Source organism: Scyliorhinus canicula, chromosome 1 (genome assembly GCF_902713615.1).
Source record: "Scyliorhinus canicula chromosome 1, sScyCan1.1, whole genome shotgun sequence".
In the NCBI taxonomy this organism is placed as follows: domain Eukaryota; kingdom Metazoa; phylum Chordata; class Chondrichthyes; order Carcharhiniformes; family Scyliorhinidae; genus Scyliorhinus; species Scyliorhinus canicula.
Genome location: NC_052146.1, coordinates 76102817 through 76124643, shown reverse-complemented (window position 1 = coordinate 76124643; position 21827 = coordinate 76102817). Strand labels below are relative to the sequence as shown.

Here is a 21827-nt window from a genome sequence, read left to right as displayed (position 1 = left end):
GGGAGGGGGGGGAGGGGGAGGAGGGGAGGGGGGAGGGGAGGAGGGGAGGGGAGGAGGGGAGGGGGGAGGGGAGGGGGGGAGAGTGGGGGAGGGGGGGAGAGTGGGGGAGGGGGGAGAGTGGGGGAGGGGGGGAGAGTGGGGGAGGGGGGAGGAGGGGGGAGGAGGAGGGGGGGGAGGGGGGAGGGGGAGGGGGAGGGGGAGGGGGGGAGGGGGAGGGGGGGAGGGGGGAGGGGGAGGGCGGGGGGAGGAGGAGGGGGAGGAGGGAGGGGGAGGAGGGGGGGGCGAACGTTGACTATATTTTCTTATTTAATTTTAATTTAATTTATTTTTAAGTTCTCTTGTTGTTTACTGGGTTGGGGGGGGGGGGGGTGATACATGCGTTGATACGGTCTTGGGGGTGTTACAGTTATTATGGTGTTTTATTGTTGCTTTCATTGTTTGTTGTTATATTTTCTGTAAAAAATACCAATAAAAATTATTTAAAAAAAAAAACAAAAAACAGTTAACCGACAGTTAACAGCATTTGTATGTGGCAACATTTTCAAATGCCATTTGGTAAAGAAAATATGGACATTTCACCCAAGGGTAACTTACATTATTCAAATTCCTCATTAAATGGACCAGGAATGACATTAGCACAGGCTTGTGATGGGCTGGGAGTGTCCAGCAAATATTCCGAAATTATTCAAAAGGAGGGAATTTAGCCATACATTATACAGCAGAAAGAATGTGGCAACCATCTCCTTTTGAAGATTAATTCAGCCCTCCATTTTATCAATAGACCGCATTCACATCCGGTAAGATTACAGCCAAGAAGACCAGGGTTTCTGTTAGAATCGTTGCAAAAGAAGGATCTTCTGGACTGTATGAACAGAAGGTATGAATATCTATCGGGCAAACAGCCCAATGTGATTTGTTGATTGTTCCGTGCTAAAGGGTATTCACTCATTCATCAAGAACGTGAGCAGTGATTTCCTTCTGGGCTTCTCTCACGAACAAACAGTAAAACACTTCCATATAGTGCATATTTTCCACTGTCTCATATCTCTCCATCCCTCCCACCTGTTCGCCTTCTGTACCTTCCAAATCCTCATCTCCAATCTTTTCCTTTTCCTCTCCTTTCCATTCTCCTTTTTCCATCTCCGCTCTTATTTTCCTTCTCTCTTTACATTCTGTAAGAGACTTTGTGTATACAGGAGGTGGAGGAAAGTGGGGCTGGTCAAGGTGAGGGATCTGTATTTGGAGGAAGGGTTCGCCAGTCTGGAGAAGCTAAGGGAGAGGGTAGGGTTGCCGAGGGGAGTGAGTTCAGGTATCTGCAGGTTAGGGACTTTGCGCGAAAGGTCTGGAGGGGATTCCCTAGGTTGCCAGGAGCGACTGCTACTTCCGGATGCAGAAGGGGAGGGAAGAATTGGGGATATATATAAGTGGCTGGGGGCAAGGAGGTGAGCGGATGGTAAAGATCAAGGAGAAATGGGAAAGGGAGTTGGGAGGGGAGATTAATTGGGGAATATGGAGTGAGGCATTGCATAGGGTAAATGGGACGTCCTCCTGTGCAAGGATGAGCCCAATACAGTTTAAGGTGGTGTACCGGGTGCATATGACTCGGGCAAGAATGAGGGTTCTTTCAGGGGGTAGCAGATGGTGAGGGTTGTGGGCGGGGGCCAGTGAATCATGCGCACATGTTTCGGGTTGTAAAAAATTCGGAAGATTCTGGGCGGGAGTGTTCGCGGTATTAGCCAGGATAGTGGAAGAGGGAGTGGACCCGGACCCTTTGGTGGCGATATTTGGGGTTTCAGAGAAACCGGAGCTCAAGGAGAGGAGGAAGGCCGATGTCTTAGCCTTCACCTCTCTGATTGCATGACGCCGAATTTTACTGGAGTGGTGGTTGGCATCGCCACCAGGGGTAGTAGCATGGTTGTATGACTTCCTGTGGTTGATGAAGATAAAGTATCAGTTAAAGGGCTATGCAAGGGAGTTTGAGAAAAGGTGGGGAATGTTTGTGACCGTGTTTAAGGAGTTATTTGTTGCGGGGGTGAGGGTTGAAAAGGCAAAAGATTTGTTCAGACTGTATAGTTGATTGTTGGGAAGTATGTTTCCCGGGGTGTTTATTTGCTGTAACCTGTTTTGATCCATGTTTATAATAAAATACATTTTTTTTAAAAGATGAAATTAAACCCAATCCTAACCCTAACCATATATGTAAACAAGAATAAAGTATTTTATGCGTCTCCAGCTTTCCCCCTCTGCTCCCCAATTTCTCCCTCCCTTTTTTCTCTATTCCTTCTCAGTTCCTCTCTTTTCTTCCCTCTTCCTCGCCGTGCCAAACACTTCTTTTCAACAGACCGATGCGGTGATTGAGCAGTAATTAATTAGTAACAACGTGGGAGCATTCATTAATGACGTAGTGGGGTTAAATAAAAGTTTTTAATTTAATGTTGTTCAAACAAAGCTGACAAGCAGAATTTAAATAAAAGCAGAAAACGTTGAAAGTATTCAGCAAACCAGGCAGCAAAACAAATCTGTTTCTCTCTTCTAAGATACTGCCTGACCTGCTGAGTATTTCTAGCATTTTCTGTTTTTATCTCAGATTTTCTATCTGCAGTATTTTGCTTTTTTGACAGAATTCAAGTCTTGTTTTTACTGGCATCCTCTACTTTTGGACTTTGGTGGCAAGTGTGGGTACCTCTTCTGAACACCATTTTATTGTGAAGCCTGTGAAGAGCTTACAAGAAAATGACTTTACTGTGTTTAAAGCTGCTGAAATTCTCACAATGCAATGGAACCTTTTAAAACACTTCTTTATACTGAGTGCTGATGATTGCATGGACTTTATTTTGAGATTGAGTTACTGCATAATTGTGTTCTCTGATCGTCAGTCTTATTCCTCACATAAGCCTTTCAGAGGGAGATTGTTCTGCTATCCACAAGCATTCATCATTGGCAGCTTTCTAGCTTGCATGCCTTACTGCAGACAACAGCATTTTCCTCATCCTCCCAACAGTGCCAATCCACATGGAATAAACCAGACTGAATACTCACCCTACATAATCAGCAAATGCGACTGCATCAGCTAGTCACAGAAATTCAAGTTGAACTGGTGACATGAGATTCAGGGCTTTCTCTTTGGTTTTGCGATTGAGAAAGAGGTTTATAATACATATTATGAATTATTGAATAGTTGTGGAAGCCCTTGTAACAGCTTCATGATGGGGGTAATGCTCCATGTATGAACCTAGACAGCAGGATATTGGACTGCAGAAAGCATCACTGACGAGCCAGATCTTGTTCTCACCCAATATCCACGCACGCTTTCCACCAGGGGTCAGTGGGTAAATGATGATGCTTGGGATTTCCCATCACCAGCTCAGGGTCCTGAGGCCAGTTGTAACAACTTAAATGATGAATCAACGAATTCACTGCTGGGATCCAGCAATTTATTTGAATGAGCATCATTTTTAGGATCATCGATTTATGATGATTGAGTAAGTGAAATTCTGCTTTTATCACATGCGTTTCAGGGATATTTACCTGTATTTTGGGTATTGATTTCTTGGATTTTGTCAATTTTCCATTTTAAAATTCTGAAATCAGTAGTTTTGACTGTTTATCATTGCAGGCTTTCATGTTCATCCCTGGAGGCGGTAATAGACCCATTCTACATGCGTCTCTGTTCTCCCAACACTGTGTGCACTGTTGTGCTATAGGCAGCCACTCAATGACCTCCTCCTGGCAGTGAGCATTTTTGTCATATAGTTTGGACTTGGTCCCTTCTTGAGTCTGAAGGTTGTGGGAGTAAGCCCCATTCCAGAGCTCTGAAAGAAAGAACAAACGTTCCATTGTATGGGGCCTTTGACGACCTTGTGATGTTCCAAAAATCCTTCACTGACAAATAAATACTTTTGAAGTGTAGCTCAAGTGTCTTGAATGGGACTTGAAAACACAGCCTCCTGATTAGGTGAATTGGACATTATGAATTCTCCCTTTGTGTACCTGAACAGGTGCTGGAGTGTGGCGACTAGGGGATTTTCACACTAACTTTATTGCAGTGTTAATGTAAGCCTACTTGTGACACTAATAAAGATTATTATTACTTGGAGATGTGAGTACCAGCAACTTAGAAAAGGCTTAGATGGAGTTGCTGTATTTCTGATCAAACTGCAGCCCACTACTGTGCTCTCAAACAGATGTAAGAAAATTCTGGAGCATTATTTGAAGGAGAGGAGGAGTGTTCTCTTAGTCGCCGAGCCAATATTTATCCCCCTCTACATCACCTAAACTGATGATCTGCTCATTTATGTGTAGAATCTTGTTTCATGCAAGTTGGTACCATTTTCCTCGATGTTAAGACAGTTACAGCACATCTAAGACATCTTTTTTTTTAAATTTAGAGTACCCAATTCATTTTTTCCAATTAAGGGGCAATTTAGCGTGGCCAATCTACCTAGCCAGCACATCTTTGGGTTATGGGGGGAAATCCACGCAAACACGGGGAGAATGTGCAAACTCCACATGGACAGTGACCCAGAGCCGGGATTGAACCTGGGACCTTGGCGCTGTAAGGCAGCAGTGCTAACCACTGCGCCACCGTGCGGCCCTACATTTCAAACATCTTGATGTTACAAAAGGTGTTACCTGAATGGAACTTTATTGATCCTTTCGCTTTCAATCTGCAAATAATTTTTGACATCCAAATTCAATGTATTATTCATTATCCAGTTTTTTCCCCTGCTTTCCAGTGCGAGGACTCTGGAATTGCCGGCCGCCATTCTGTAGTTCACACAAGTCACATTATTTCTGCGAGAGTTTGGACCTAAAATATTAGGTGAGAGTATTGGTTGGTTATTTGACTATGAAGGTCATCACAACCCAGCCTGATCCTGATCTTGCCCATCAATGCAGGCTTTTCAGCAGATACTGCTAGATAATAAGCAGGCACGAGGATTCTGGCTGAGTTTAGTTTTTCTCCTGCCTAACCCAGGGGATTTTGGTACTTGTAGAACTCGTACCACCTCTGAGATTCGCCAACTCGGATCATACAGGGAATCAAACCTAATGGGTTATCTGCAACAGAGTGTCTTTGCCTAGGTGCTAGTCCTGAAGGATCTGCCTTGTTTATTATGTATTGTATGAGAGCAGTACATGATTAGGTAGAAACAACACTGTAATGTGGCAGAAAATGTCCCTGTTTAAAAAAAAAATCTACAATTGTTGTAAATCGGATGCATGTTTATTGGGTAATGCCTAGCAGTGTGCTTGATCATGAAATGAACCAGCTACCAGCTCCTATGGCATTGTAGCTTCTCCCTGCTGGGACATTCTGTGCTGTATAGTTCAGGAATTCACAAACTTGGTCCTTGGTCAGAGTTGGGGCTCATTAGGAATGTTCTGGGGTATGTATTATGTTGTTGCGTGGGTGGTATGATTAATTAGGTGGTCAGGATTCCCACTGCCGATGGCTGCCTAGCGACTCCTGGAGAATGGCAGTGCATAGGTGCGAGGACAAGATGGAGTTACCCTTTGGTGAGTAGCCCACTGACAATCTATTGTTTGTCCGGTCAAAGAGGGACAAAGTTTGATGGGGGGTGGGAATTCAACACAAAATAAAGTTGAAGGACCTTTCAAACTGAGATGCGCATGAGTATCTTCCTGTGAAGGAAGAGGGACAATTACCCACTGTCTGTGGTAAGAGAGGTGTAGGACAAACAAGATCTAAGACAAACAAGGGAAGGGAATAAATTCCCCAAAGAAGTATCTTCCCGTTGCTAACAGAAAGAGACAGCATCCTGCTCAAAAATTGTAAGTTCCTTCTTACTGACACTGCTAGCTTCATAGGCTAGAAACTGAGTTTAATCTCCTCATGATTTGATCTAAAACATAAGCTCTGGGTTTTCTTTTCTGTGTTGCTGACATATAAATGTCACCATAGTCCCAGAGGACCATAGGCTGCTTTCTCCTTTGAGAGAGCTGACTGGTGGTGATTTAACCTGAGGATCACCACACCTCAGGTTGAGAAGGCAGGGCCTTCATGAATAACCCCAGCTGGTACGGGAATTGAACCCACACTGTTGGGGTCGCTCCACACCACAAACCAGTCGTCCAGCCAACGGAGCGAACCAACCCTGTGCTGACGAGTGCAATTCAAGCAGATATGGACTCTTGGCGGGTTAGGATTTCAGCAGTTGCAGACAAATCCTATGATTCAGTTCCAACATTAACAGCTTTCAATTGCTGTTGGCCAATATGATTTCCAGATTAATGTCGAAATACTGAATTATTGGCACACCACTATTAATTTACGATTAAGTCTTGTATTGGTTTCAGTGGCGATGCATTGAGATTGGATTCCGCAGCAGCGACGACAACTGCCCCACCAGTAAAGGAGAGCCCAGCACAAACCAGATGGCTTGACGTGAGGGATCACAGCAGTCTAAATGAAAACTTGAAGAATGATACCAGTGAAGGTGCTTCCTGTCAATCATTATGTATTGCCAAAGAGACAGAGAATCTACAAACTGTGCAGCCAAAGACCTCCTTTCCCATTGACCACTTTGTTCCTTCGAGGATAATCATGGATAACCAGCAGGAGCAGCCACCGCAAAAGGAGCTCCTACTGCCCCCATCTGCATTCCTGTTACTTGGGAAAGAGAAAGTCAATGTAAGACTGTTATTCATCTGTGTGTTTTTGCCAACCTTCTCCCTTCTTTGAAGATGCACCCTCCTGATTTCTTAACATATATGTAAGCCTGAGCATGAAGACCCAATTACCTATTGCTGCACTCTCCAGCTTCCTACAGGCTCTGCAGGCTGAGTGCTGAAGTGGCCTGAATAACAGAGGAGGAACTATTAGTTTTCTCTAGTGGCACAGGCGCTCATTTTATAGGAAAAACAATGAACATTTTGTCTGGCCATAATGTGACTCAAAGCAGTAAGCCTCTGCGATAAGGAGTTGCAGATGTGAGTGTGGATAAAAGTGCATGCATTACTTCACTGAAATAGAAGGTTTGTTTTATTGGGAAAATTAAGAATGTGCAACGGTGGTTATGCTGTCTAATGTTGAATGAGCCCCACCTGCCCCTGACACAACCACTGATTCAGTATCCTGTCTCCCTTGCCGGCTATTCACTGAGGCAGAACCTGTGATGTGCTGGACAGTGAGCTGAGCTTTGCATGTCACCATCACCAAGGATGCTCGTTTCCACCTCCCAATTTCAATGGCTCATCCCCTCTGCTGCTGAAACATTCAACCATACCATCTTTTTTTAAAAAAATAATTTTTATTGAAAAATTTTGAATTTATACAACATCAAACCATACTCAAATACCAACAATAACAATAATGACAACAATCATGAACCTTCGCCCCTCCTCAATGAACAACCCAACATATTAACAACAACTTAAATTAACACAATGTTGTTACATAACCGTAGCGAGAGAAAAAAAATAGAAACTATAATATGGAACACCCCCCCTCTCCTCCCCCCCCCCCCCCGGGTTGCTGCTGCTATTTGACCAAGATACCTATCTTTGAGCCAGGAAGTCCAGAAAAGGCTGCCACCGTTTATAGAACCCTTGTACTGATCCTCTCAGGGCAAATTTGACCCTTTCCAACTTTATAAATCCCGCCATGTCATTGATCCAGGTCTCCACACTTGGGGGCCTCGCATCCTTCCACTGCAGCAAGATCCTCCGCCGGGCTACTAGGGACGCAAAGGCCAGGACACCGGCCTCTTTTGCCTCCTGCACTCCCGGCTCCACCGCAACTCCGAAAATCGCGAGTCCCCACCCTGGTTTGACCCTGGATCCAACCACCCTCGACACCGTCCCCGCCACCCCCTTCCAGAATTCTTCCAGTGCTGGGCATGCCCAGAACATATGGGCATGATTCGCTGGACTCCCCGAACATCTGGTGCACCTGTCCTCACCCCCAAAGAACCTACTCATCCTAGTCCCGGACATGTGGGCCCGGTGCAGCACTTTAAATTGGATGAGACTATGCCTCGCACATGAAGAGGAAGAGTTGACTCTCTCCAAGGCATCCGCCCAAGTCCCGTCCTCTATCTGCTCCCCAAGTTCCCCCTCCCATTTAGCCTTCAGCTCCTCCACTGACGACTCCTCCACCTCCTGCATTATCTTATAGATGTCAAACACCTTCCCCTCTCCGACCCACACCCCCGAAAGCACTCTGTCCATCGTCCCCCGCGAGGGCAGCAAAGGGAATCCCTCTACCTGTCGCCTAGCAAACGCCTTTACCTGCAAGTATCTGAACATGTTCCCTTGGGGAAGCCCAAATTTATCTTCCAGTTCCCCCAGGCCTGCAAACCTCCCGCCAATAAACAGGTCCCTCAATTTACTGATGCCCACCCTTTGCCACCCCCTAAATCCCCCATCCTTGTTCCCCGGGATGAACCGATGATTGCCACCCAATGGAGCCTCCATCGAGCCCCCTGTTTCCCTCCTATGCCGTCTCCACTGTCCCCAGATTCTTAAGGTCGCCGCCACCACCGGGCTCGTGGTATACCTCTTAGGGGAGAGCGGCAACGGCGCCGTTACCATGGCACCCAGGCTCGTACCTCTACATGACGCCATCTCCATTCTTTTCCCCCTCCCCCCTCCATCACCCATTTACGCACCATTGACACATTGGCCGCCCAATAGTACCCCAAAAGGTTGGGCAGCGCCAGCCCGCCTCTATCCCTCCCTCGCTCCAGGAAAACCCTCTTCACTCTCGGAGTCCCATGTGCCCACACAAAGCTCAAGATACTGCTAGTCACTCTCCTAAAGAAGGCCCTGGGGATGAAGATGGGCAGGCACTGAAAGAGGAACAAGAACCTCGGAAGCACCATCATTTTGACGGACTGCACCCTCCCCGCCAACGACAATGGCAGCATGTCCCACCTCTTGAACTCCTCCTCCATCTGATCTACAAGCCTGGTGAAATTACGTTTGTGAAGAGTCTCCCAGTCCCTGGCCACCTGCACCCCCAGGTACCTAAAACTCTCCCCTGCCCGCCTAAGCGGGAGCCTACCGATTCTTTCCTCCTGGTCTCCAGGGTGCACCACAAACACCTCACTCTTGCCTAAATTTAGTTTATAACCTGAAAAGGTCCCAAACTCAGCTAGCAGCTCCATCACCCCCGGCATCCCTCCCACCGGGTCCGCCACATACAGTAACAGGTCATCGGCATACAACTACATCCTATGTTCCTCCCCACCTCGCACCAAACCTCTCCACCTCTCTGAATCCCTCAACGCCATCGCCAGCGGCTCGATTGCCAATGCAAACAACAAGGGGGACAGGGGGCAACCCTGCCTGGTCCCTCGGTAAAGCCGGAAGTACTCCGACCTCCTCCCATTCGTGGCCACGCACGCCATCGGGGCCTCATATAGCAGCCTCACCCATCTAATAAACCCTTCACCAAATCCAAACCTCCCCAACACCTCCCATAAGTACCCCCACTCCACTCTATCGAAGGCCTTCTCCGCATCCAGCGCCACCACTATCTCTGCCTCCCCCTCGATCGCCGGCATCATGATGACATTCAACAATCTCCGCACATTCGTGTTCAGCTGCCTTCCCTTCACAAACCCTGTCTGGTCCTCGTGTACAACCCCTGGCACACAGTCCTCTATCCTGGTGGCCAGGAGTTTTGCCAGCACCTTGGCATCTACGTTGAGGAGAGATATGGGCCTGTATGAACCACACTGCTGGGGGTCCTTGTCCCTCTTTAAGATTAACGAAATCAGCGCCCGCGACATCGTTGGGGGCAAAGTCCCCCCCTTCCCACGCTTCATTAAGTGTCCGCACCAGCAAGGGGCCCATTAGGTCCACAAACTTTTTATAAAATTCCACCGGGAACCCATCCGGCCCCGGTGCCTTCCCTGACTGCATCTGCCCGATCCCCTTAACTAGCTCCTCCAGCTCAATCGGCGCACCTAACCCCTCCACCTGCTCCTCCTGCACCTTCGGGAAAGAAAGCACGTCGAGGAACCTCTCCATTCCCCTCCTCTCCCCCGTTGGCTCCGACCGGTACAGTTCCCCGTAAAAGTCCTTGAAGACCTCATTCACCTCTACCCCCTTCCGCACCACATTCCCACTCTTGTCTCTCACTCCAGCAATTTCCTTAGCCGCATCCCGCTTGCGGAGCTGATGATCCAGCATCCTACTCGCCTTTTCATCATGTTCGTACACTGCCCCTTGTAGAACATAGAACATAGAACACTACAGCGCAGTACGGGCCCTTCGGCCCTCGATGTTGCGCCGACCTGTGAAACCATCTGAAGCCTATCTGACCTACACTATTCCATTTTCATCCATATGTCTATCCAGTGACCACTTAAATACCCTTAAAGTTGGCGAGTCTACTACTATTGCAGGCAGGGCGTTCCACACCCCTACTACTATCTGAGTAAAGAAACTGCCTCTGACATCTGTCCTATATCTCTCACCCCTCAATTTAAAGCTATGTCCCCTCATGTTGGTCATCACCATCCGAGGAAAAGACTCTCACTGTCCACCCTATCTAACCCTCTGACTATCTTATATGTCTCTATTAAGTCACCTCTCAGCCTTCTCCTCTCTAACGAAAACAACCTCAATTCCCTGAGCCTTTCCTCGTAAGACCTTCCCTCCATACCAGGCAACATCCTAGTAAATCTCCTCTGAACCCTTTCCAAAGCTTCCACATCCTTCCTATAATGTGGTGACCAGAACTGCACGCAGTACTCCAGGTGTGGCCGCACCAGAGTTATGTACAGCTGCAGCATGACCTTGTGGTTCCGAAACTCAATCCCCCTGCTTATAAAGGCTAGCACACCATATGCCTTCTTAACAGCCCTATTAACCTGGGTGGCAACTTTCAGGGATTTGTGTACCTGGATGCCGAGATCTCTCTGTTCATCTACACTACCAAGAATCTTGCCATTAGCCCAGTACTCTGCATTCCTGTTACTCCTTCCAAAGTGAACCACCTCACACTTTTCCGCATTAAACTCCATCTGCCACCTCTCAGCCCAGCTCTGCAGCTTATCTATGTCCCTCTGTATCCTATAACATCCTTCAGCACTATCCACAACTCCACCGACCTTCGTGTCATCTGCAAATTTACTAACCCATCCTTCTACACCCTCTTCCAGGTCATTTATAAAAATGACAAACAGCAGTGGCCCCAAAACAGATCCTTGCGGTACACCACTAGTAACTGAACTCCAGGATGAACATTTGCCATCAACCACCACCCTCTGTCTTCTTTCAGCTAGCCAATTACTGATCCAAACCGCTAAATCACCTTCAATTCCATACTTCCTTATTTTCTGCAATAGCCTACCGTGGGGAACCTTATCAAACGCCTTACTGACGCCTTACTTTGTGTGCCTTCCTCCACTGTGCCTCCGCCTTTCTAGTGGTCAGCAAATCAAATATAGCCTGCTGGCTGCGCCGCACCCCCAACAGTCCCTCCTCTGATGCCTCTGCGTACCTCCTGTCTACCTCCAGCATCTTTCCCACCAGTCTATCCCTCTCACTCCTCTCCCTGTGTGCCCGGATGGATATCAGCTCCCCACGAATCACTGCCTTCAGGGCTTCCCAGACCACCCCACCTGAACCTCCCCTGTATCATTCACCTCAGGGTACCCCTCAATACTTGTCCGGACCCTCCTACACACCTCCTGCTTCGCCAACAGCTCCACATCCAACCGCCACAACGGCCGCTGGTCCCGCACCTCCCCCATCTCCAACTCTATCCAATGCGGAGCGTGGTCGGAGATTGCAATAGCCGAATACTCGGCCTCAAGCACTCTCGGAATCAGTCCCCTACTCATCACGAAGAAGTCTATCCGAGAGTAGACCCTATGTACGTGGGAGAAGAAAGAGTACTCCCGTGCCCTCGGCCTCATAAACTTCCATGGATCCACCCCACCCATCTGGTCCATAAACCCTCTCAGTACCTTGGCCGCCGCCGGCCTCCTACCCGTCCTAGAGCTGGACCGATCCAGTGAAGGATCCAACACCGTATTGAAGTCCCCCCCATGATCAGACCTCCCGCCTCTAGATCCGGGACCCGTCCCAACATACGCCTCATAAAGCCCGCATCGTCCCAATTTGGGGCATACACACTAGCAAGTACCACCGTCTCTCCTTGTAGCCTGCCCCTAACCATAACATACCTACCCCCCTTATCCGCCACCACCTCCGATGCCTCAAACGACACATTTTCCCCCACCAGAATCGCCACTCCCCGGTTCTTCACATCCAACCCAGAGTGGAAAACCTGCCCCACCCACCCCTTCCTCAGACGGACCTGGTCCACCACCTTCAGGTGGGTCTCCTGAAGCATTGCCACATCTGCCTTTAGCCCCCTCAGATGAGCAAGTACCCTCGACCGCTTCACCGGCCCATTCAATCCTCTCGCATTCCAGGTGACCAACCGGATCAGAGGGCGTCCCGCCCCCCTCCCCCGTCGACTAGCCATAGCCCGTCGACTGCCCGCCCCAGGCCAGCACCCCCCGCCCGACCCAGTCCCCACAGCGACAACACCTCACCTCTGTCCCCCCCGGCCCCCACCAGCTCCTTCCTGACCCTGCCAGCAGCAACCCGGTATTCCCCTTTCCCCCCCTCCCTCCCCCCCCCAGGCTAGGAACCCTCCTAGCCGCGAACCGTCCTCCATTGTACTTCCGTGGGTCAGCTAACTTCTGCTGACCCCGGAAACTCCCGCCAATAACCGACCCCTCCCAAAGTGGGATCATCCCCATCCTATCCCTCCTCCAGGCACCGCTCCAGCGCGGGGAAGAACCAGTTAAGGCCCCGCCTCCCCCCGTCATCGTCTCCACCCCCCAGCCCCGCAGCGCGGGAAACCAGAGGAAAGCCCGCGCTTTCGCACTGCCCCACCACACCCTTCTGCCGCAGCTCCCAAATACCAGCCCCACTCCATACCCCCAACCCGACATAGAATACAACAAACCCCCCCCCAACCCTCCCCGCAAGATACAAAACTCAAACATTGCCCCACAGCAAAAAAAAACAGAACTACACCCCCATAAATAACCATATCAAAATTGCAAAAGTACAGAAAAAGAGAACACAGCAACAGCAGAAACCAGCAATACAGTATTACAACCGACCCCGCAACCCCCAACCCCTAGCTCCAGTCCAGTTTCTCCGTCCGCACGAAGGCCCACGCCTCCTCCGGGGAATCGAAATAATAATGCCGGTCCGAATAAGTTACCCACAGGCGCGCAAGCTGCAACATTCTGAACTTTATCTTCTTCTTGTAAAGCACCTCTTTCGTCCAATTAAACCTGGACCGCCGCTTAGCCACCTCCGCACTCCAATCCTGGTAGATCCGTACTACCCCATTCTCCCAATTGCTGCTCTTCACCTTCTTGGCCCAGCGCAGTACACACTCCCGATCACTGAACCAGTGGAACCTCACCAGCACCGCACGCGGGGGTTCATTCTCCTTAGGCCTCCTGGCGAGTACCCTGTGGGCTCCCTCCAGCTCCAGGGGCAGATGGAAAGACCCGGCCCCCACTAGCGAGTTCAGCATCGTAGCCACGTAGGTTGTCAGGTCCGACCCCTCCAGCCCCTCCGCAAGGCCCAAGATCCGCAGATTTTTCCGCCTCATGCGGTGATCCAGCTCCTCGAAGTGGTCCTGCCACTTCTTGTGGAGTGCCTCGTGCCCCTCTACCTTACTCACGAGGACCACGGCCTCCTCTTCTCGTTCAGTGGCCTGCGTCTGCAACGCCTTGATGGCAGCACCCTGGGTCGTCTGAATCTCCGAGAGCCTTTTGTTCGTTTCCTGCAGAGAGCTCAGTACCTCAGCCTTGAAATCTGCAAAACAGCGCAGGAGAGCGGCTTGTTGCAACTGGGCCCACTGCTTCCACTCCTCTGAAGCTCCGCCGGCCGCCATCATGGATTCCTTCCCCCGTTTTTTCTGGGGAGCTGCTGCCGTTTTCTCCCCCTTTCCACTCCGAGTTTTAGTCATGAAATTCAGAGAAAGCCGATCAGCACACCTTCTCCCACCGGGAGACGTTGAAAAATTTCCGTTTTGGGCTCTAAAAAGAGCCGAAAAGTCCGTTTGAAACAGGAGCTCCCAAATGTGCGGCTTCCTACGTCATCGCCGCCCCCGGAAGTCCTCAACCATACCATCTTGAGCACCTTGAGGCTCAAATACTGTACTGCCCTCTTGGTCAATTATCCATGTTCGTATTCTGCAACTTGCCGGTTCTTGTCCTAAAATACATCTCCTGCTAATTTTGGTTCTTGCTGTGTCTTAAATGTATGGAAAGTATTATGATCCCTTAGGTGACTGTATGGAGTTTGCACTTTCTCCCGTGTCTGCGTGAGTTTCCTCTGGGTGCTCCGGATTCCTTCCATAGTACAAAGATGTGCAGGTTAGGTGGAGTTATAAGTAAAGGGCTGGAGAGTGAGTCTAGGAAGGGTGCTCTTTCAGAGGGTCTGTGCAGACTTGATGTTCTGAATGGCCTCAATCAGCACATAGGAATTCTATGGTTCTAACACTACACACTATTCAGGAGGCAACTTATACCCTGAAACATGGACAACAAATTCCCCATTTAGTTAGTAACAGAACTGAAAATCTCCAGCTACCGTTATACTTTACGCTGCCCCTTGAGAGGACACTTCATACTCCGAGAACCAGTTCAAACTTATTCTCACTCGAGGGCTTCCTTTCTTTTCCTTTCTCTGCAGGGTAACTTATAATTCTCACTGAGGGTTACACTGCAGATACCTTCCCTCTAGCCCAAGCTAGGTAAATCTTCCAACCCCTTTAAACCCCCACAAGCTCCCACCCGCATTCTGCGTGGTGAGCAATAGAATCAGCATTTTTTCTACTTTAGGTGCCCCTCACAGCAACCAAGCCCCATTGGCTTGTTGACGGGCAAAATTCAGAGCAAGTCACATGACCCCCTTTACTACTTCATTTTGCCATAAATTAAAGAGGCAGATAACAATCTTATTAACTTTGTATTTGTAACAAAAATAATCAAACAACAATGTGGTTCAGAAAGTAACTCTTGTTTGTAAAATAACATGGAATAAGTGCAATCCCCATGGGATAAGTGCAATCCCTCCGGGTGCTCCGGTTTCCTCCCACAGTCAAAAGATGTGCAGGTTAGGTGGATTGGCCATGATAAATTGCCCTTAGTGTCCAAAATGTGTTGGGTGGGGTTACTGGTTTATGGGGATAGGGTGGAGGTATTTACCGTGGGTAGGGTGCTCCTTCCAAGAGCGGGTGCAGACTCAATGGGCCGAATGGCCTCCTTCTGCACTGTAAATTCTATGAAATCCACAGAGACACAGGGAGAATGTGCAAACTCCACTCAGACAGTGACCCAGGGCCGGGATCGAACCCGGGTCCTCAGCGCCGTAGGCAGCAGTGCTAACGACTGCGCCACTGTGCTGCTTGGAAGGAGCTGTTCCTAAATGTGGGAACAGTGGAGTTTTGCACCTGGCCTCAGCAAGTCTGGCATAGGGAGAGTTGACTTAGTCAGGGTACCTTACCATTTCCCTTGTTCAGTTTAAGGTTGAATGAGGGCAGCAGGATTGAGTGACTGAATTGGGTTTGACTTCAATGCCTCTGTAGTCAAGGCTCACACATGAGGTAATGGAGATTAATAGGCATCTGGGAAACTGTACCTTAGCAAGACGTTGGTGTCTCAAGGATAGGATGGGAGAAAATTGGGGGGTTAAACACAAATTAGTACTCCATGTATACACGTAGGTAGTTCCTTGGTTTTGACAGGGCCCAGGGCTTCATAACAGTTTAGCTTTTTTCTCCTGCACACTGATTATATTTGAAGAAAGGTAATCCCTGAGACCATAAAATGTAGGTGCAGAATTAGGCCATTTGGCCCTTCGGGTTTGCTCCGCCATTCGATCATGGCTGATATGTTTCTCATCCCCATTCTCCTGACTTCTCTCTATAACCCCTGATCCCCTTATTACTCAAGAACCTATCTATCTCTATGTCAAAGACACTCAGTGATTTGGCCTCCACAGTCTTCTGCAGCAATGAGTTCCACAGATTCACCACCCTCTGGCTGAAGAAATTCCTCCTCATCTGTTTTAAAGGATCATCCCTTCAGTCTGAACTTGTACCCTCTGGTTCTAGTTTCTCCTACAAGTGGAAACATCTTCTCCATGGCCACTCTATTCAGGCCTCTCAGCATTCTGCAAATGTCAATGAGATCCCCTCCTCACCTTTCTAAACCCCATTGAATACAGACCCAGAGTCTTCAACCTCTCCTCATGTGACAAGCCTTCATTCCCGGGATCATTCTTGTGAATCTTCTCTGGATCCCCTCCAAGGCTAACATATCCTTCCTTCCTTATGGGACCCAAAATTGCTCACAATATTCCAAATGGGGTTTGACCAGAGCCTTATACAGCTTCAGCAATACATCCCTGCTCTTGTATTCTAGCCCTCTCGACATGAATGCTAACATTGCATTTGCCTTCCTTTTAAAAAAATAAATTTAGAGTATCCAATTATTTTTGTTCCAATTAAGGAGCAATTTAGTATGGCCAATCCTCCTACCCTGCACATCTTTTTGGGTTGTGGGGATGGGGCCCCTGGGGAGAATGTGCAAATTCCAAACGGTCAGTGACCCAGGGCCGGGATCGAATCCTGGCCTTTGGCGCCATGGCATTGCTTACCATTGCGACACCCTGCTGCCCTTTGCATTTGCCTTCCTAACTGCCAACTGAACCTGCATATTAACCTTAAGAGAATCCTGAAAAAGGACTCTTACTTTCCGAAGCCTTTCCCCATTTAGAAAAGTCTGTGCCTCTGTTCTTCCTACCAAAATGCATAACCTCACAGTTTCCACATTGTATTCCATTTGCCACTTCTTTGCCCACTCTCCTAGCCTGTCCAAGTCCTTCTGCAGCCTCCCTGCTTCCTCAACACTACCTGTCCCTCGACATATCTTTGTATCGTCTGCAAACTTAGCAACACTGCCCTCAGTTCCTTCTTCCAGATCGTTAATGTATATCATGAATAATTGTGGTCCCAACACTGACCCCTGGGTAAACCACCACTAGTCACTGGCTGCCATCCTGAAAAAGACCCCTTTATACCCACTCTGCGTTCTGCCAGTCAGCCAATCCTCTATCCCTACCAGTATCTTGCCCCTAACACCATGGGCTCTTATCTTATTTAGCAGCCTCCTGTATGGCATCTTTTCAAAAGGCCTTCTGGAAATCCAAATGGATCATGTCCACTGGCTCTCCTTTGTCTAACTTCCTTGTTACCTCCTCAAAGAATTCAAACAGATTTGTCAGGCCCTTGACAAAACTGTGCTGACTCAACCCTATTTTAACGGATATAAACTATGCACTTCCAAGTACTCTGCAATCTCATCCTTAATAGGGGTTTTTCACGGTAACTTCATTGCAGTGTTAATGTAAGCCTACTTGTGACTAAAGATTATTAAAAATAATAGGTTCTAAAATGTTACCAACGACCAAAGTCAGGCTAATCGGCCTATAATTTCCCATCTTCTGCTTACCTCCCTTCATAAATAGGGGCATTACATTAGCCATTTTCCAGTCCTCTCGGGCCCTTCCTGACTCGAGTGATTCCTGAAGGATCATCACCAATGCTTCCACAATCTTCTTGGTTATCTCCTTCAGAAACCTGGGGTGTAGTCCATCCGGTCTGGGTGATTTATCCATTTTCAGACCTTTCAGCTCTCCCAGCACCTATTCCTTAGTGATGGCCACTAAATTCACCTTTGCCCTCTGACTTTCTTGAAGTTCTGCTATGCCGTTGGTGTCTTCCACAGTGAAGATTGATGCAAAGTAACTATTCAATTCCTCTGCCATTTCCTTGTTCCGCATTACTACTTCTCCAGCCTCATTTTCCAGGAATCAGTGTCCATTCTTGCCTCTCTCTTACCGTTTATATATCGAAAAAAAGCTCTTGCAATCTTCTTTTAAATTACTAGCTAGCTTACACTCATATTTCATCTCCCCCTTATTGCTTTTTAGTTGTCCTCTGCTCGCTTTTAAAGGCTTCCCAATCCTCTGGCTTCCCTCTAATCCTTGTCACATTGTATGTTTTTATGCTGTCCCTGACTTCGCTTGTCAGCTAAGGTTGCCAAGTCCTTCCTTTAGCATGCTTCCTCTTCCTTGGGATGAATTTCTGTTGTGTCTCCAGAATAACCCCCAAAAAACCCGGCCATTGCTGTTCCACTGTCTTCCCTGCTAGGCTCCCCTTCCAATCAACTCTGGCAGATCCTCTCTCATGGCTTTGTAGTTACTTTACTCAATTGTAATACCATTACAGCTGTTTGCAGCTTCTCCCAGTCAAACTGCAGGGTAAATTCTATCATGTTATGGTCACTGCCTCCGAAGGATTCCTTCACCTTAAGTTCCTGAATCAGGTCTGCCTCATTACAAATCACCAAATCCAGAATTGCCTGTTCCCTAATGGACTCTACCACAAGCTGCTCCAAAAAACCATACTTTGCTTCAGCCTCTTAAACATTCCACAAATTTATTTTCTTGGGATCCGCTACCAACCTGATTTTCCCAGTCCACCTGCATTTTGAGGTCCCTCATTATTATTGTAATATTGCCTTTCTAATATGGCTTTTCTATCTCTTGATTTATTTTCTGTCCCACATCCTGACTACTGCTAGGAGGCCTGTACATAACTCCCATCAGGGTCTTTTCTTCCTTTACGATTCCTCAACTCTACCCACACAGATTATACGCCTTCCAACTTTATATCGCTTCTTGCTATTGATTTAATTTCATTTCTTACTAACAAGGCAACTCTTCCCCCTTTGCCCGTCTGCCTGTCCTTTCGATAGGACACATATCCTTGGATATTTAGATCTCAGCCCTGATCCCCTTTCAGCCACGTCTCTGTGATATCCACAATAATGTACCCGCCAATTTCAATGTGTGCTCTGACGCTCCCAAGCTCTCTTACCTTCTGCTGTACCTGAAGTTAGATTCCTGCTGCTTTCCATACTCTCTGTCCTATTACGTGTTCTGGAAACATTACTAACCTCTCCTGAGCCCTTTTCCATACAACTGAACCCTCACCCTCACTATTTAGTTTAAAGCCCTATCTATAGCCCTAATTATGTGATTTGCCAGGACTCTGGTCCCAGCATGATTCAGGTGAAGACCATCCCATCGGGGTAGCTCTCTCCTTACCCAGGACTGGTGCCCAATTTGCCATGAATTTAGACCCATTTCCCCCACACCAACCTTTGAAGGTCTCTTAAAGCAAATTGTTCGCAAATGCACTCAATGTAAGCATTGCCAGTAGCTCAAATTATATTAGCTAGCTGTGATTTCCAGAGAAGTCACGAGTCAACCTGACAGGCTGGACAGTGAATCAATGAAGCAGCATTATTGGATCTATTTGTTTGTCCCAGTGCGACTTCTTAATGTCTTGAATATTGAGGGAATCTGAGTGATGTCCTTATTGGAATTCTAGGCCAGACAGCTCATCAAGATGATTCATTTTGAAGTATTTTGAAAATTTCTGAGAGAAATGAGAAGACACTGCATAAGTGCAAGTTTCAGAGGGGCTCCTCGCGCCCACTCTGTCATTCGATAAGATTTCTTTCTGTTTGTGTCTTTGTAGAGGGGCATGAAAGGGAATGGATCTAACTGAATGTTCCTCCTTTGATTTTAGATACACATGGATCTGAACAGGCACAGTGACTTCGCTGATACCCACCAGATTCGAAAGGGCAAGAGGGTTTTGAATCGCCAGTCCCACACAAATCCACAGCTGCTCTCTCCAGATGATTTCAGAGTTAGGCCTGGATGCCGTAGTTTAGTATTTCAGGACACAGGTAAATGGATAACTACCGGGAATATTTAAAAGTAATATTAACACAGTACAGAAGTGAACCATCAAAAGAAGCTGAAATTCAGCCAATACAATGTCAACATGACAAACTTAGTGCCATTCTAGGCTATGTATATGACATATAATAATAATTTTTATTAGTGTCACAAGTAGGCTTACATTAACACTGCAATGAAGTTACTGTGAAAAGCCCCTAGTCGCCACACTCCGGCGCCTGTTCGGGTACACAGAGGGAAAATTGAGAATGTAAATCACCTAACAAGCTTGTCTTTCGAGACTTGTGGGAGGAACCCGGAGCACCCGGAGGAAACCCACGCAAGCACGGGAAGAACGTGCAGACGCCGCATAGACAGTGACCCAAGCCAGGAATCGGACCTGGGTCCCTGGCGCTGTTAGGCAACAGTGCTAACCACTGTGCTACCCACCCACATTTCAGCTTGACTCTGTGGAAGAACTCTCTCCTCCAAATGAAAAGGTCATGGTTTCAAGTCCCACTGCAGGATATGTGCCCATAATCTCGCCTCACATTTCAGTGCAGCACTTGTATCAGGTGAAATGTTCAAAGGCTTTGTTTGCCTGTTCAGGTGGAGGTAAAAGATGTGGCAATTCTGTTTTGAAGAAGAAGAAAGGGATGTGGGTCATCTGCATCCAGGCCGTCATTCAGCTCATAATTAACACCACCAACTTTCTGATTGCCATTTGGGGGTGTTGCCATGCGCACATTGGCCTGAATTTGTCTACAAGCCAACAGTGCCTATACTTCAAAAGCAACGGCTGTGGAATTTTGTGGCACGCCTTGCATGTGAAAGGCCCTTACGTAAATATAGCATTCCCCCTCCCTCCCTATTGTGCTCCAACCTTGGATGTGTTGTTTCTGTATACGTCTCTGTGTCTGGATGGACACTCTTGAGTTGTCTAAATTAACGTATTGGTAAGACTAGGAGCAGTCCACAACCAGAACATCAAGTAAGGAATATAAAGTGCAATTAGAATTGAGTTAGCTGAACTGGGTATCAGGTCTTCACAGTTCTAAATGGCCCATGACAGTTTTATTATTCATGGTTGAGGGTTTTTAACATAGCAACTGAAATGGGTTTGAGTTAAATGAACGTCACCATAATCCCATAGGGTGCAATGACCGTAGGCTTAATAGACCAGTTAAAAGGTCGCAGATATTTGCACACCTCAGGAGCTTGAAAGCGGGGCTGGTCTTTCTGCACAAGACGCATCTCCGCGTGAAGGTCCAGGTTAGGTTAAGGAAGGAGTGGATCGGATGGGTTTTCCATGCAGGATTTGATTCAACATCGAGGGAAGTAGCAATTTTAATGATCAAGAAAAAAGGCTTTGTGAGTGCAAAGGAGGTTAAGGATCCGCGTGGGGGATATGTGATTGTGAGTGGGGTATTGGAAGAGATGCCGGTAGTGTTGGTAAATGTGTATGCACCGAATTGGGATGATGTGGGTTTTATGAGGGGGCTACTGGCAGCAATTCCGGACTTGGCCATGCATCAGTTGATTATGGGAGGAGATTTTAACTATATCCTAGAGCCGAAGATGGTCGAGCCCCAGGTCGATGGGTAGGGTACAAATGAAATGAAAAAATGAAAATCGCTTATTGTCACGAGTAGGCTTCAATTAAGTTACTGTGAAAAGCCCCTAGTCGCCACATTCCGGCGCCTGTCCGGGGAGGCTGGTACGGGAATCGAACCATGCTGCTGGCCTGCTTGGTCTGCTTTAAAAGCCAGTGATTTAGCCGAGTGAGCTAAACCAGCCCCTGAGGCAAAGGGGCTGGGTGGATTGATGGAAAGGATGGGTTTAGTGGATCCGTGACACTTTAAAAACACGGTTGGGGGGGTGTGTTCCTTTTTTTCACATGTTTATAAGGTGTATTAGAGGATTATTTTGTGGTGACCGGGAGATGCTGGTGGGGTGGAGGGGGCACACTACGCAGGGATAGTAATTTCGGACCA

General features: G+C 47.8%; 1 protein-coding gene across 8 annotated transcripts in view; it reads left to right on the top strand.

Annotated features, from left to right (window-relative positions):
- Positions 1 to 21827, top strand: part of sfi1 (SFI1 centrin binding protein) — a 293546-nt gene that overhangs the window by 248563 nt on the left and 23156 nt on the right. For all 8 annotated transcript variants that reach the window (XR_005460253.1, XR_005460252.1, XM_038793413.1 and 5 more), the window contains 3 exons: positions 782 to 877; positions 6322 to 6655; positions 19679 to 19841. Coding sequence is in view for 6 of the 8 variants with exons in the window: in XM_038793413.1 (XP_038649341.1) it covers positions 782 to 877; positions 6322 to 6655; positions 19679 to 19841 (593 nt within the window). In the remaining 2 variants the exon portion in view is untranslated. The remainder of the gene's footprint in view (positions 1 to 781; positions 878 to 6321; positions 6656 to 19678; positions 19842 to 21827) is intronic.